Consider the following 15,260-nt stretch of genomic DNA (forward strand, 5'->3'; position numbering starts at 1 on the left):
CACATATATACTGTAGCAATTTTTTTTGTCTAATCACAGCCTAATTAGGCTCAAAACGTTCGTCTCGCGATTTCCAACCCATCCATGTAATGCGTTATTTAGTTAGTCTACATTTAGTACTCCATACAGTGAAGATTCTTTTTGATGTGATGGATTTTGGGTTGGTGAATTTTGGACAAATTAAACTGGGACGGAGTGAGTAGATACGCACGGGACTATGATTTTTTTTTGACTACTCTGGCCTATAAATACACGACAGCACCCGGTCTCTCCTCCGCGCACACACCAAGTCTCTCACGGGGAAGAGATCCAGCTAGTAAACCACTCCCAGTAGGCAGTAGCCATGCCGCCATACGATTCTGAGCCCCTTGATCATTCCCTGGAGTTCCATGAGCTTCACTACCAGCTGAACTTGGTCCAGCGCTGGGGTGTAAACCAGGTACCAGTCGCAGCTCCCGGAGGTAATGGTAACTTTGGAGAAACGATGGCTAACGATTGGGATCTAGAAGATCCCTGTAAAAACGGGAAAATAGTGGGTCATGCCAAGGGTCTGCATATCCGATCTAGTAGAGGCGCCGGAGGACACCACCACGCTTCATTTGACATTATCTTCGAGCAAGGTAGCGGGTACGTACGTACGTGAATGCCGCCAATGCTTTGTCGTGCATACTCTCCTTCCATTCTAAAGTATTTGACGTTTTCTATCTAAATGTAACACCATATCAGGCTTAAAGAAAGTTATGTGTCTAGATTATTTGTATTGCAAATTAAAAATATTTTTGTTGTATGTTACATTCATCTACTAACAGATTGTCATACTATATCTTAATAGAAAATATTATATTGGGTCATAGTTAAACATATAATATAGTAGTCCGCAAAATAATAAACAATGTCAAGTATTTCGAGACTACATATATGGTGTACTAATACGTTTTGTCCGGCTGATACAGCTTGGAAGGGTCCACACTTCAGGTAATGGGACCTAATGGGGCAGAGTGGTCTATCGTTGGGGGTACTGGGAAACTTACCATGGCACGAGGCGTCATATACAGAAAATACGGTGTGGTCGATGGCGGTGCCAAAGTAAAGCTTCAGATTCATGCGTTCTATATCCCCATGAAACGTCCTAATAATCATGTGAGGCTACCTATTTCTTTATTGTTTTCCTTAACATAACAACCTGCTTCCATATAGAATCTCATTAATAATTTATATTTCTTGTTATATGACAGGGCCCAAGTTCTGGAAATAATGTTTGGCGCTGGTAAATGGCCGGCTAGTGTTGTTGCAGACGGCATATGGATCTATCAACTCTCAACTGCTGAGGATTAATACACGTGCTTTTTTAATATATTTCCATGTCCATTTCCAGTAAAATTAAACAAGGGATTCTACACAAGAATCCATGTTGTTGTTGGCCATTATTGCTGCTACTTGTGCATGTTTGATAATGTGTGTGGTCGTCATCAATAAATAATGTGTTACATGGACACAATTGTCGTTGTTAGCTCATATGAGATTAATTGGTGATGTCTCCGTGCTCTGCTTATAAGTTTCGTCCTGTCTCATTATCGCGTTCTCTGCTGTATATGCTACTGGTACTACGTTCTTTTAACAAAAAAAAAATGAACTCAACCGTTTAATTAAGAAGAATACAAGTTCATACAAAGCCATGACACACCCGCATAACAATTGAGCCGCTAGCACTTAGCGACAAACACACACAAAGCCTATCATGCTTCATCACTTGGGGGCAAAAGCGACAAAGCAGCTTCAACTTTCCATGACGGACCATTACTCAAAGCCACCAAAGAAAACGCCACCTACGCATAACTGTCTCCAACAGACGGAAGGCAAACACGAGAGCCATTCCAGGCTTTGGGTGGCGCACAGTGAAATGGATAACACCCCAAATCTCTCCTTCTCCAACAGCTACCGCAAGCAGAACACCCAAACCCGCGCGCCGTACCAGCCGCTCGCAGCGGGCACGCCGCGCGCTACCTGCTCCGCCGCTCCCGCCGCCGCCGCGCCGGCTCCAGTGACCATCATCAGGGCAACAGCAGCGGCAGCAGCGTACGCGTGTCGGTGGAGGACCCGGAGAAGCCGCCCGTGGAGCTGGAAGCGCCCCCGCCACCGCCGTCCGCGTCATGCCGGTCATGGAGGAGCGGATCCTGCCGGAGCAGGGGCCCGCGCCACGCGTCGGTGGTGGCCAGGGCGCCGCCTCGCGCCGTTGGTGGATGGAGCTCGGAGCCGGGGCCGCCTGGAGCGCCGCTCGCCGTCCCGCCTGGAGCACCGCCCGGCTGGATCTCGCCGTCCACTGAAAATTGTAGTGAAGGTGGACTATTCTTTTTTGGCGAATAATGCTGGGCTAGTTTTCTACTACTAGTAAATATCAACCGGGGAAATATACCGGCTGTATAATTGCTGGAATCCTTTTTTGTACCAACGAAAAGGATTCCACCAATTATACCAGCCCACCTTGGAGAACATCCTGAACATCGAAAAGATCAAAAGCACTACAAAGACACCCAGCAAGGTTCAGCTCTCTTCCAGGAAAAAATTCCCATCATTGTCACGAAGGTAAGTAATGATTCCTACTATCGGTGCATCTTATCATTTCCGCATCTCTGCAATGCTTTGTATCGACGCTAAAAAAGGACAAGGAAACTCATATTGACTTTTAAATGTTTTCATTTCCGTAAATGCTAACTTTAGATTGAATTCATATAATACGACCTGTTGGAAATAGTAGTAGACTCCAAAGATACTGGGGTTGTAAACAACCATCCATTAGAAATTGCCTGATTTTTTTGTTTAATTACCCTGCCTGAACCTATAATTTTTGTTTGAAAGAATAACACTTGACAACATCTACAACTTAGTTTTTCTTTTATTTTGTAGCCTTCAAGTGAAGTACTCACACTGCTAGAAAAAGCCACATTCGTCCGCGGCCCACTAATATAAGGCAGCCAGACTTTACCAAAGAATATGAGAAGCAGAAGGCCTTCTGGGACGAGTTCAAGGCATACAAGCTATCAGAGGAGGCTAAGGCATTGAGCGCTAAGAATAAAGAGAACTCGGACAAGAACAGAAATCCACATCGTCTAGGCTCACGTGGCTACATTCACCAGTTGCCAAAATGGGACGCGCGACTTGCAGAATTGGCAAAGGACGGTGTGACTCCCGTTACCAGCGATTGGCAGCTCAGAGCGGTACAATTCCTGCTGGCTAGAGGGGCAAAGTTCCAAGATGATGGTACACTTTCTGTACCAAATACGGACGTGGGCCAAGGGGTGGGAACTAAACATCCGAATTTTCGAACAAATTTGATATTTTAAAATAGATATGCTTGAAATTTTATGCTAATTTTTTTTATATTATCAAACATATTATTACACATAAGAATAAAATTTTGTATAGATTTTTTTATGCATTATTTGCTCCCTACAATTAAAAAGGTGAAAAAACATCCGTATCCGTTTCTGATCCGTATCCGAATTTTTATATCTATTATTTGAGAATATATATGATAAATTTGATGTTTATTTTTTATGAATCTTTACAAGATCAATGTTAAATACAAGGCTATGAATTTACGTAGTAAATTTTATATCTTATTTGTCCATAATCGAAGAAAAATGATCAAAAATCTGAGATCCGAATAGACATCCGTTTCCATAGTGGCTTTTAGAACTAGCCATTACAGACCTTTTCGTTAGCATATTAACATTCAGATTGAATTCATATAATAACGTCCGTTGGAAATAGTAGAACTCCAAAGATGCTCAAGATGGAAAACAACCGTCCACTGAAAATTGTAGTGAAGGTGGACTATTCTTTTTTGGCGAATAATGCTGGACTAGTAGAAAATATCAACTGGGGGAATATACCGGCTGTATAATTGCTGGAATCCTTTTTTGTACCAACGAAAAGGATTCCACCAATTATACCAGCCCACCTTGGAGAACATCCTGAACATCGAAAAGATCAAAAGCACTACAAAGACACCCAGCAAGGTTCAGCTCTCTTCCAGGAAAAAATTCCCATCATTGTCACGAAGGTAAGTAATGATTCCTACTATCGGTGCATCTTATCATTTCCGCATCTCTGCAATGCTTTGTATCGACGCTAAAAAAGGACAAGGAAACTCATATTGACTTTTAAATGTTTTCATTTCCGTAAATGCTAACTTTAGATTGAATTCATATAATACGACCTGTTGGAAATAGTAGTAGACTCCAAAGATACTGGGGTTGTAAACAACCATCCATTAGAAATTGCCTGATTTTTTTGTTTAATTACCCTGCCTGAACCTATAATTTTTGTTTGAAAGAATAACACTTGACAACATCTACAACTTAGTTTTTCTTTTATTTTGTAGCCTTCAAGTGAAGTACTCACACTGCTAGAAAAAGCCACATTCGTCCGCGGCCCACTAATATAAGGCAGCCAGACTTTACCAAAGAATATGAGAAGCAGAAGGCCTTCTGGGACGAGTTCAAGGCATACAAGCTATCAGAGGAGGCTAAGGCATTGAGCGCTAAGAATAAAGAGAACTCGGACAAGAACAGAAATCCACATCGTCTAGGCTCACGTGGCTACATTCACCAGTTGCCAAAATGGGACGCGCGACTTGCAGAATTGGCAAAGGACGGTGTGACTCCCGTTACCAGCGATTGGCAGCTCAGAGCGGTACAATTCCTGCTGGCTAGAGGGGCAAAGTTCCAAGATGATGGTACACTTTCTGTACCAAATACGGACGTGGGCCAAGGGGTGGGAACTAAACATCCGAATTTTCGAACAAATTTGATATTTTAAAATAGATATGCTTGAAATTTTATGCTAATTTTTTTTATATTATCAAACATATTATTACACATAAGAATAAAATTTTGTATAGATTTTTTTATGCATTATTTGCTCCCTACAATTAAAAAGGTGAAAAAACATCCGTATCCGTTTCTGATCCGTATCCGAATTTTTATATCTATTATTTGAGAATATATATGATAAATTTGATGTTTATTTTTTATGAATCTTTACAAGATCAATGTTAAATACAAGGCTATGAATTTACGTAGTAAATTTTATATCTTATTTGTCCATAATCGAAGAAAAATGATAAAAAATCTGAGATCCGAATAGACATCCGTTTCCATAGTGGCTTTTAGAACTAGCCATTACAGACCTTTTCGTTAGCATATTAACATTCAGATTGAATTCATATAATAACGTCCGTTGGAAATAGTAGAACTCCAAAGATGCTCAAGATGGAAAACAACCGTCCACTGAAAATTGTAGTGAAGGTGGACTATTCTTTTTTGGCGAATAATGCTGGACTAGTAGAAAATATCAACTGGGGGAATATACCGGCTGTATAATTGCTGGAATCCTTTTTTGTACCAACGAAAAGGATTCCACCAATTATACCAGCCCACCTTGGAGAACATCCTGAACATCGAAAAGATCAAAAGCACTACAAAGACACCCAGCAAGGTTCAGCTCTCTTCCAGGAAAAAATTCCCATCATTGTCACGAAGGTAAGTAATGATTCCTACTATCGGTGCATCTTATCATTTCCGCATCTCTGCAATGCTTTGTATCGACGCTAAAAAAGGACAAGGAAACTCATATTGACTTTTAAATGTTTTCATTTCCGTAAATGCTAACTTTAGATTGAATTCATATAATACGACCTGTTGGAAATAGTAGTAGACTCCAAAGATACTGGGGTTGTAAACAACCATCCATTAGAAATTGCCTGATTTTTTTGTTTAATTACCCTGCCTGAACCTATAATTTTTGTTTGAAAGAATAACACTTGACAACATCTACAACTTAGTTTTTCTTTTATTTTGTAGCCTTCAAGTGAAGTACTCACACTGCTAGAAAAAGCCACATTCGTCCGCGGCCCACTAATATAAGGCAGCCAGACTTTACCAAAGAATATGAGAAGCAGAAGGCCTTCTGGGACGAGTTCAAGGCATACAAGCTATCAGAGGAGGCTAAGGCATTGAGCGCTAAGAATAAAGAGAACTCGGACAAGAACAGAAATCCACATCGTCTAGGCTCACGTGGCTACATTCACCAGTTGCCAAAATGGGACGCGCGACTTGCAGAATTGGCAAAGGACGGTGTGACTCCCGTTACCAGCGATTGGCAGCTCAGAGCGGTACAATTCCTGCTGGCTAGAGGGGCAAAGTTCCAAGATGATGGTACACTTTCTGTACCAAATACGGACGTGGCCAACTCATGACCACGATGTCCACAATGACTGAAGAGGTGAGGCAGGGGGTCCGCAACTCTTGGAGGGAGCAGGACGTGATCACCCAGGCACTCGGAAACGCCGAGCACCCCGGTCGCACACGAGGGCACGGGGTTTATCATTGGAAGATAACATTCCAGGATGAAATATCCTCTTACCGGCGTAGACGGACTACACATGCTTCACTGCAAGAAGATTACGAAAAGCGGCTTAAGGAGTTCAAGGACAGGTTGGTAGCAATAGAGGCCTTTCAATCGTCACAAATCTCTCCTCGTCCGGCAAGCATGAGCCCGGGGGTAAGGCAAGGTGTTCGTAGTAGCTGTGGATCAACTCCGCTTGATGTGGATGAGTCAAATGCAATTCATGTGGTGGATTTTATCACTAGTTGCGTTCCAGTGAAGCTGTACATTCAGCAGCAATGGACCACTGACAAGGTTGCAATCGGCCAGGCCTGGCCTCCAACTAGTGATGTGTTGCACAACAACGTAGTTCCACCCAGATATGCTAAGGTCAGGCGGTCAGCATTGACAGGATACTGCATAAGAGATTCATCAGAATACACATTGAGTGCCCAGTGGAGACCGACAGGCCGCGTCTAGACCAGAATCTAAATACCTTTGTTGCTTGGCGCAAAAAATGGATAAGGCTTGTTGACGAACCCTCTGATGATGAGGACGAAGATGACCTACCTCATAGCTCATCTCAACCTAGAGATGACTTGCCTCTTCCTCCTCCTCCTCCTCCTCAGTCTCCACGTTCCGCTTCACTAGAAGCTAGAGAGCAGCAGCCTCCTTCGCCGCATCCTCCTCCACCTAATAAGTTGTCTACTCCTCCACGTCCAGCTTCACCTGAAGCTAGAGAACAGCAGTCTCCCCCACCTCTCTCCCCACAAGATGCTACAAAAAAGAGCAGACTCCTTGTTCTGCACCTCAGCATAAGGAAACAGCCCAGCAATGCACATCCCATTCATCACGACCCCAGAAAAGGTCATCATCGAGTGGTGTAAGTAATGCTCCCAAAGAGACTCAGAAAAAGGAGATGAACGCGAGCATTACATCATTGATGAAGAAAAAGAAAAAAGAAGATGAACCTCCAACCAAGGAGGCAAAACTTAGATTTCTGAAAAGGATAGCCGTATTCGAGAAGCCTGGAGTTTCGGATTTTGACAGGCAAATTAAAAGCTTACAAAATAAGGAATTGGTTGAGCAAGAACGGGCTATTATGATGGTAGATACATAAACTGATGGAAGGTGCGACATTGACATTTGAGGAAGCTCAAGAGATCTATTTTGATACTATGGAAAAAGCCAAGCTCGCCTACAAATTCAAACTAGGCCAACCATTGATTGAAAGCAAAGAGCTTCCACGTTTGCCCTTACACATGCGTGATCTACATCAATATTACAAGCTCGACAGTAGTACAGCAGGGAACAGTGGGTTCGAAGTGGTCATCAAGGCTGACTCGGTTTTCCATCATCTAGATGAAATGTTGCACCATGTCGAGTATGAAGACTTGTTTCAGCTCTACCAGAGGCGCGACATGGGTACCCAACTTATGATGTTGTGGTCTCTGTAAGTAAAATACTACTACACACACGATATTATCTCAACTATATATGTCGTCAACGCTTTAACATATGTATACCATGCTTTATGCAGAAGAACGGCGGAATTGTGTAAGACTGCGAAAATAAAGGATTTTGCCTTCTTGGACCCCTGCTTAGTCAATGAGCTCAACATCACAGGCAAAGGATACGCTGACGTAAACGATCTGTTCAAGAGGGTGAAATGTTCGATCGCAGGGTTCCTTGAAAAAGGGCAGACTGAAATACTCCTAACCTACAACTGCTCGTATGTGTTCTTAAGCCCTTAATTATTTATGCCTTCCTCTATTTATTGGAACATTAATCATTAACTAGCTAGTCCTTTTTTATTCTAGTTTCCATTTTGTCTTCGTGACTATCGACTTTGATTTCACACGTATCGAGGTGTGGGACTCAAAGCAGAGGTCACTTGATTATGTCAATGACCTAGTCAATTTACTTAATCGGTGAGTGTGTCCATTATTCCAACACACACATACACATAGCACATTAGACTGTCGCAACCTTTCTTACCTTTTTAATAAACTTGTCACAGTGTCAAGGCCGAACTTGACAAAGAGAAGAAGAGTCACACCCCATTTGTCGTTGCGTCTAGTTCCATGCAATGCCTTGATCAACCGGAGGGCAGCAATGAATGCGGCTTATACGCGATGTGGGCAATGCTCCGTCACATTGGCATCAAGATGGAAGAGGGAAATCAGGATGTATGTATGCTTCCTATTTCTTGTTTGTCTGTTAATTCGACAAAATAATGTTGTTGTCTTACATTTGTGCATTTGCATATTGTTTTGTCTTCAACCACAGCGCAAGACACATGGCCATAACAAGCTCACTGAACAAGAGATCAGAGGATTTCAAGAAGAGATAGCAAACTTCATCCTGGAACACGTGGTTAGCGTTGAAGGGAAATACTCCATTGCATGAACCAAGAGATATGGCGGAGATTACACTCAAGAACTGGTGTCTAGACTGATCAGCGTAAACCCACGAAACAAGATGTCCCGCAACCTCTTCAAAGACTAGTGAACTTTAATTTCGATTTGTATTGGGCCATGTGAACTTTAATGTCGCTTTGTGTGTCAAACTACATTTTGGAGAACATTGCAACATTTGTAATATATCTTGATGGATTTGTGGTGTATATCGTTGTATTATATAGTGCATTAGCATAGAGCACCTTAGTAAATAACAAACTAAAATATTAAATAACATAAAATATTAAAATAAAAACCTAAAAATACGTATGGCAAAACTTACATCAGTGGCGGTTCTACTGATGGGCATCACTGGCGGTTTTAGAACCGCCAGTGATGATGGGGCATCACTGGCGGTTTTAAAACCGCCAGTGATGGCCACCTCATCACTGCTGCTATCGTTATGGCAGTTTTGGAAAACCGTCACTGATGGGCTTTTAGAACCGCCTGTGATGTGTTGATCTGTGGTAGTGTCTTATTGATCCTTTTTGTTGTAGTGAAGAATGTAGATGTGGAGGAACATATATTTTTTTTCAAAATATATATTATTATTCAAGACGCCGTTAGTGTTACATATATTTGGAAGCCCTAGCATATGTAAGCCTTGTTTACAGCGAACATGTGATTAACAATACACTTATTACCGTTTATCAATTATGAGGAGCATCCACACATAACAGTACACAACCATATAAATATGCCCTATATACCACAAGGTATAGGAGATGCAGCAGGATCTCAGCAGGACCACTCCATGGAGGGACTTTATTTGGGCATGCAATTCATTTAGAGAGGCATGTCCGTCGACCTACATATGCATGCCTGGACGCAGCGTACGTAATCTTCATAATATTTTTTCTTCTGTAGTCTCATACCTAAGGTTATAGCAATTGATATCGCCATAGATGCCATCATTTAGCTTTTGAATCTCTTCATCTCCAATTGTCAGAAGATCAGCCTGCATGTACGAAAAGGGAACTTCAAAGGAACCGCGCGTCACAACCGCGGTTATTGTCACTTTAGTCTTTGGAGGTACATCAGCTTCATAAGTAGCATCATGCCTTATTGATTCTTCAATGTTTTTTCCCCAGGTGTATGACCCAGAAAATTCACCAGTAACTTTAACTTCTCCCTTTACTATCCATGAAATCCTAGATTCTACCGTGGTTTCAATGCCAAGTTTCAGTGTAATAATGTTGTTATCCCAGTGCTTTCTTGTTGTCTCTGTGTACGACATGTCTAATTTGTAATGATTTGTTGAACTGGGCTGTGTTTAGATGCGAAAAGTGAATCTGAAAAGCACTGTAGCACTTTTCGTTTGTATGTGGTAAGTATTGTCCTACCATAGGCTAACTAGGCTCAAAAGATTCATCTTGCAACGTACATCCAAACTGTGCAATAAGTTGTTTTGTTTATCCACATTTAGTATTCCATGCATGCGTCATTTGCTATATTTAATGTTTCGATGTGATTTCGATGTGACGGAAAGTTTGGAAAGTTAGGAGGAACTAAACACAGCCTTGGTATTGTTGACAGCACATGCAGAGGACATAGTGAGAACCTCCTTAGTATAAATCCTAGCTTATGAGAGGTGGAACTCAACATTGTAAATTTCTCATGAAAGAACGGGCTCTTGCAGCCATAATTTTGTTTCCGCCCTGATTGTGTCCGCTGCTACAGCGAGGCAACCACATCGTGCCCTCACCCAGAAACAGTAGTTGGACAGGCTCCTGAGAGCAATGCAGTTGTCGTGAATTTTGATCACCTTAAATGTTGTGTCCCAAGTATTAGAGTCAGTAGAGTCAGCCCAGATCCAATTTGTCGGACTGCACCTCCAAAACTTCTCAAAATGTCTGGATTTTATAGAAATAGTTCCATCAGCTTGTTGATCGATGATATTCACCACAGTTGAATCCCCAATATCAGATGCATAGAAATTCAGATGATTATGACCCTCGTAGACCAGGACGCTGAGGTACTTGCCGTTGTCACCTTTGAATGCAAGATATTTTAGAAGTTTCTTATGTTTGTCGCTTCGGGCTCCCTGTTGTCAAGAGACATTAATCACAATCAATGTTTATATGAAGGAAAACCCTATTTCTAGTTTAAACCATGACAAAATTATAAATTCAATTTGTTCAAATATAAATACCTTGCTGATATTATGTATTAATAAAGACCATATCAAACAATTCGTATTTCAAAAGCTGAAGGGAGTGCTTACTACTGTGAATATTCTTGACTGATTGAGTAGGTCACTATATAACTAGATATTTTAGATAGAAGTTTATCAACATAGCATGATTGCCCATATCTTCATCATACACCCTCCAATCCACAGTACTAGCTATAACATCCAAATCTGCTTACCGACAGCACTTTAGTCGGATCCATCGCACAACTCTTACACTTTTATCCTCACAAAATGGTTGACACAAAAGTGCTATATTTGAAACGCGAAGGCTTATAAGATAGCAATCATCCTCCTACGCTTAGAATGTAGGATTAAACCCACCACCACAGAACCATAATCACAGGCTACACGGGCCGACTACAACCACATATAGGCTGCATAGGCCACTACAGTGCTATCACAAATAGGTTTCCCATGGGTTCAGATATTACATCCACCACCCCTCGGTACATGTGTAATGTAACGCCCCATATCCAAATTCTGCTTATGACTTTATGAGTCATCTTCACACTTCAGTCATCGCTTCGCCAAAGAGGGTTAATATAACCTGGATTTGCTATGTTTTGAATGCAAAGACTTATAAGGCCACCACCTGGGTAAATTTGTAATGTGTGACTAAATCTATGCCATCACAGCAACAATAATCTTGGTCACGTGGGCCATCTATTACCACACATTGACCGCATGTGCTACTACATAACTACCACAAACAGACTTCTAAATGGTATTATACGTACTTGACACACAATTTGCAGATTCTTAACTGTAACATCTATTTTCCATTAATATATAACTAGGAGATCAAAACAAAGTTATATGTCCAGATGTGCATTAAATAATATTTTCATCATGTCATAAATCCAATATATGTTGTAGTACCTGCATTGCCTTTTATAGTTAGTCATTACCAAATAATTGAGTTACATAAAATATAAATAATCCAGGTCTGTAAACATTAGAAATTAAAATCTCTTTAATTCAAAAATGACTTTCGAAAGAGGAAAGATACAACAATAATGACCAGCACTACAACCAAAACTAAAATGATTTGAAACAGATTATAAGATAAATTTCTTAGAACTGTTTTTAAATTATCTACAATTTCAACAAAATTAAATATGAAATCAGAAAATAAAAGTAGTTTCCCACTTCATATTTTTCTATTTAAAATATATAAAGTCAAAAAATAGTACCTGAACATTATTCATCGCTCCAAATCCCTGCAAAAGGATACTTATAAGTCATCAACTGATAGTATGTTTTGATAGATCTAGAAGTAGCTTTCACAAAAAAGAGTTACAAATAAAAGATAGTTATAATGTTTGCTCATACCTATATTCAAAAAAAATATAATCGAGTAAAACCAAAAATAATATAAAAGCTAATACCAACATCTGTTATAGAGCAAACATCATCCAATTCATTCTTGTAGTTTCCCATGAAAACAGGCACTATTCATGACACTTCAGATTTTCATGTAATTTGCAATTTCATATGCAATTTCCCTTTAAATTTATATTTCCTTTACCCTTAAACTAATGGCAAAATAGCCATTTTCATTCCTAAACTATTACTCGAGGCTCAGTTTCATCCCTGAACTTTCAAAACTGCTATTTTAGTCCTCAAATTCTACTTTTCGGCTTAGTTTCATCCTAGAACTACGAAGATGACCGTTTCGGTCCTCAAACTTTATGTTTCAGGCTCAATTTCGTTCACTGTAAACTATCGGAGTGCATTTCTATTTTTAAAATTTTATTTTCAACTCAATTTTGTCTATACAAAAATGAAAACTTATGTTTTACGCATAATTTCATCCAGCAATTATCAAAATATATTTTGGCTCAACTTTGTCCTTTGTCCAGTACCATCCTCAATTTGAGATGGATAGACACCATTAGGTATTATATTTCCTATCATCGTCCCAGCTATCGAATCGAATAACACACTTTAAATATAGATATAAATATTCTTAAATGAATTATTCTATCCTATGGGTAAAAATATTATTATGTACATAAATGGTTATTAGTAGAGCCTAACTCTAGAAATAGCCAAGAAAAAATATAGACCTGCTTGCGGTTTAATATATCCATTTATTATTAAGGAATAAATAACAGCATTCGAGGCAACTATAATTGCTTCTATAAAAATTATTTAGTCAGATATATAAAAATGTACCATTATAAGAAAATATTAAAAATAACCGCTTAGAATTATTAATTGTCACTAACGAGTTTTTGGATGAATATTATTTTTCTATCTCCAATTGCTGGTAGTGTTGGAGGTGACTGGGTGCAATAATGCAGAGTTCCACGTAGGATGATATATAGAATTGAGTTGAAAATAAAAATAAAACAAAAACGACTTTGGATGAAATTGAGCCTAAAATGCAAAGTTTAAGGAATGAAACGATCATCTTGGTAGTTCCTGGATGAAATTGAGATTAAAAGTAGAGTTTGAGGATTAAAACGACCATTTTAAAAGTTGAGGAACGAAACTGAGCCTCGAGTAATAGTTGAGGGACTAAAATTGTTATTGTGCCTAAACTAATATATGTGATTTGACTATTAGTGATACAAAATCTGACAGCCCATGTGTCACTACATCATCATATGCATAAACATGTCATTAGCATGTGCATAGAAATTGAAGCATGTTTTAATTGTGTGGGCATTCAAAATTTCACATGTTTAGAACTTTTCTTCATTTGAAATTCAAATCATGTATCTAGTGAATTTCTAAAACATTTAATTAAAAAAGGAAGTCATGTTTAATTAAGTTGATGTCAGCAAATGAGTTAAATGGGGATCATGTACATGTTGTGAAAAATACTAGTCAAGCTTTACAAATTGACCCTTTTTATATTGAAATGTTGAGAATAATAAAACCATGAATGGAAATGTTGTTTAAAAATATAGATTACATAAACACTTGACATTGTCAATATAAAAGCTGTACAATAGGTGCTATTTAATTTATTGATACTGTCAATAAATTAGTACCTGAACATTATTCACTACTCGATATCCCTGCAAAAGAATAATTATAAGTTACATGACAGTTCGTTAAGGTAGATCTAGAAGTAGCTTTCACCAAAAAAGAATTACAAATAAATTACAAGTATAATGTTTTCTCATACCTATTCTCAAAAAATACTATACTCAAGTAAAACAAAAAAAATAATATGTAGCTAATAAAACAAAAAAATAATATGTAGCTAACAACCAATATTAAAGTTATGCAATGTAAGTACACTGGTTAATATATAGACCACAGATCATATAAATTCATTATTCTGTAGTTTCCCATGAAAATAGACAGTATTCATGGCACTACCAAACACCCCGTAAAAGTAGCTTTATCAGTAGATCTGAATCAATTTTCATAAACATTTGCTAAAATAGCTTCGAAGCTGTTTTAGCAAGACGATTGCAGAAAGAAAGCTAGCAGAAGCTAGTATTTTAAACTTCACCTCAGTTCCTGTGCTATGAGAGGAGCTGAAAAAAAGCTTTAGTGAGAAGCTGTTTAATCCGAACTTGTTTGGTAAGAGAAGCTAAAAATAGCTTTGTGATACTGTGATAGAAGCTCTATCAAAAACACCCTTACAACACCACATGCATATGTAGTTCGCCTCTGCAAATATACGGCATACCAATACATACAAATTGGTCAGATGTACGCACATAGGTTTTAGATATCCACTGCAAATAGTTAAAATGTCACCGAATCAAAACATTACCACTGACCATAGGCATTTGCACCGTTGGTTTCCAACACGACAGTGTTCGTCCGACTGTAAAGATCAGCTTTTGTGCCATATAAATGTCTGGGGAGGTTGAACATTTCTTTGAATTTTTGGCCGCCAAAAAATTAGAAAATCTCTATTATTACACAAAGGAAGCCTCCTTACCTTGCGTGAAACATCCGCCAAAAATTTAGAAAATAATTGTTACATAAAGTAATCCTCCTTACCTTGCGTGAACATCCTTCGTCGTCTATGTAATCACACGTTACTAATGAGAATGGGACCTTTTTTGTGTTTTGATCCCTTATACCTAAAACTTGGGAAGAGTGATAATTTTCATGTAGTTTTCTTGTGTACGCTCATGAGTGAACCACGACAACAAGTGTCAGGCTTCATAGACTACTAATGCAAGCCAGAAATTAGTACCGGGCAGGACCGTGGTACTAAGCTGCTTGCCACGGCAGCGACCGTGGGT

General features: G+C 39.3%; 2 protein-coding genes and 2 long non-coding RNA genes across 4 annotated transcripts; all 4 read left to right on the top strand.

Moving 5' to 3' along the window:
• The first annotated feature begins 276 nt into the window (after positions 1–276).
• On the top strand, positions 277–1,513 carry LOC120683924. The gene is made up of 3 exons (XM_039966019.1): positions 277–627; positions 954–1,140; positions 1,236–1,513. Exons 1-3 carry the CDS (start codon positions 344–346, stop codon positions 1,269–1,271), a joined length of 507 nt encoding a protein of 168 aa, XP_039821953.1. The 5' UTR covers positions 277–343; the 3' UTR covers positions 1,272–1,513.
• A 145-nt stretch (positions 1,514–1,658) lies between these two features.
• Positions 1,659–5,026, top strand: LOC120683448. The gene is made up of 3 exons (XR_005678800.1): positions 1,659–2,583; positions 2,905–4,063; positions 4,385–5,026. It is a non-coding gene; the product is annotated as an uncharacterized LOC120683448 (long non-coding RNA).
• Positions 5,027–5,161: 135 nt separating this feature from the next.
• LOC120683450 lies at positions 5,162–6,922 on the top strand. The gene is made up of 2 exons (XR_005678801.1): positions 5,162–5,543; positions 5,865–6,922. It is a non-coding gene; the product is annotated as an uncharacterized LOC120683450 (long non-coding RNA).
• Positions 6,923–7,173: 251 nt separating this feature from the next.
• On the top strand, positions 7,174–9,013 carry LOC120683449. Its single transcript, XM_039965529.1, has 5 exons — positions 7,174–7,840; positions 7,928–8,119; positions 8,208–8,318; positions 8,408–8,576; positions 8,677–9,013. The coding sequence occupies exons 1-5, from the start codon at positions 7,512–7,514 to the stop codon at positions 8,794–8,796; spliced, it is 921 nt and encodes a 306-aa protein (XP_039821463.1). The 5' UTR covers positions 7,174–7,511; the 3' UTR covers positions 8,797–9,013.
• Positions 9,014–15,260: the final 6,247 nt, after the last annotated feature.

This window comes from Panicum virgatum, chromosome 7N (genome assembly GCF_016808335.1).
Source record: "Panicum virgatum strain AP13 chromosome 7N, P.virgatum_v5, whole genome shotgun sequence".
Classification (NCBI taxonomy): Eukaryota; Viridiplantae; Streptophyta; class Magnoliopsida; order Poales; family Poaceae; genus Panicum; species Panicum virgatum.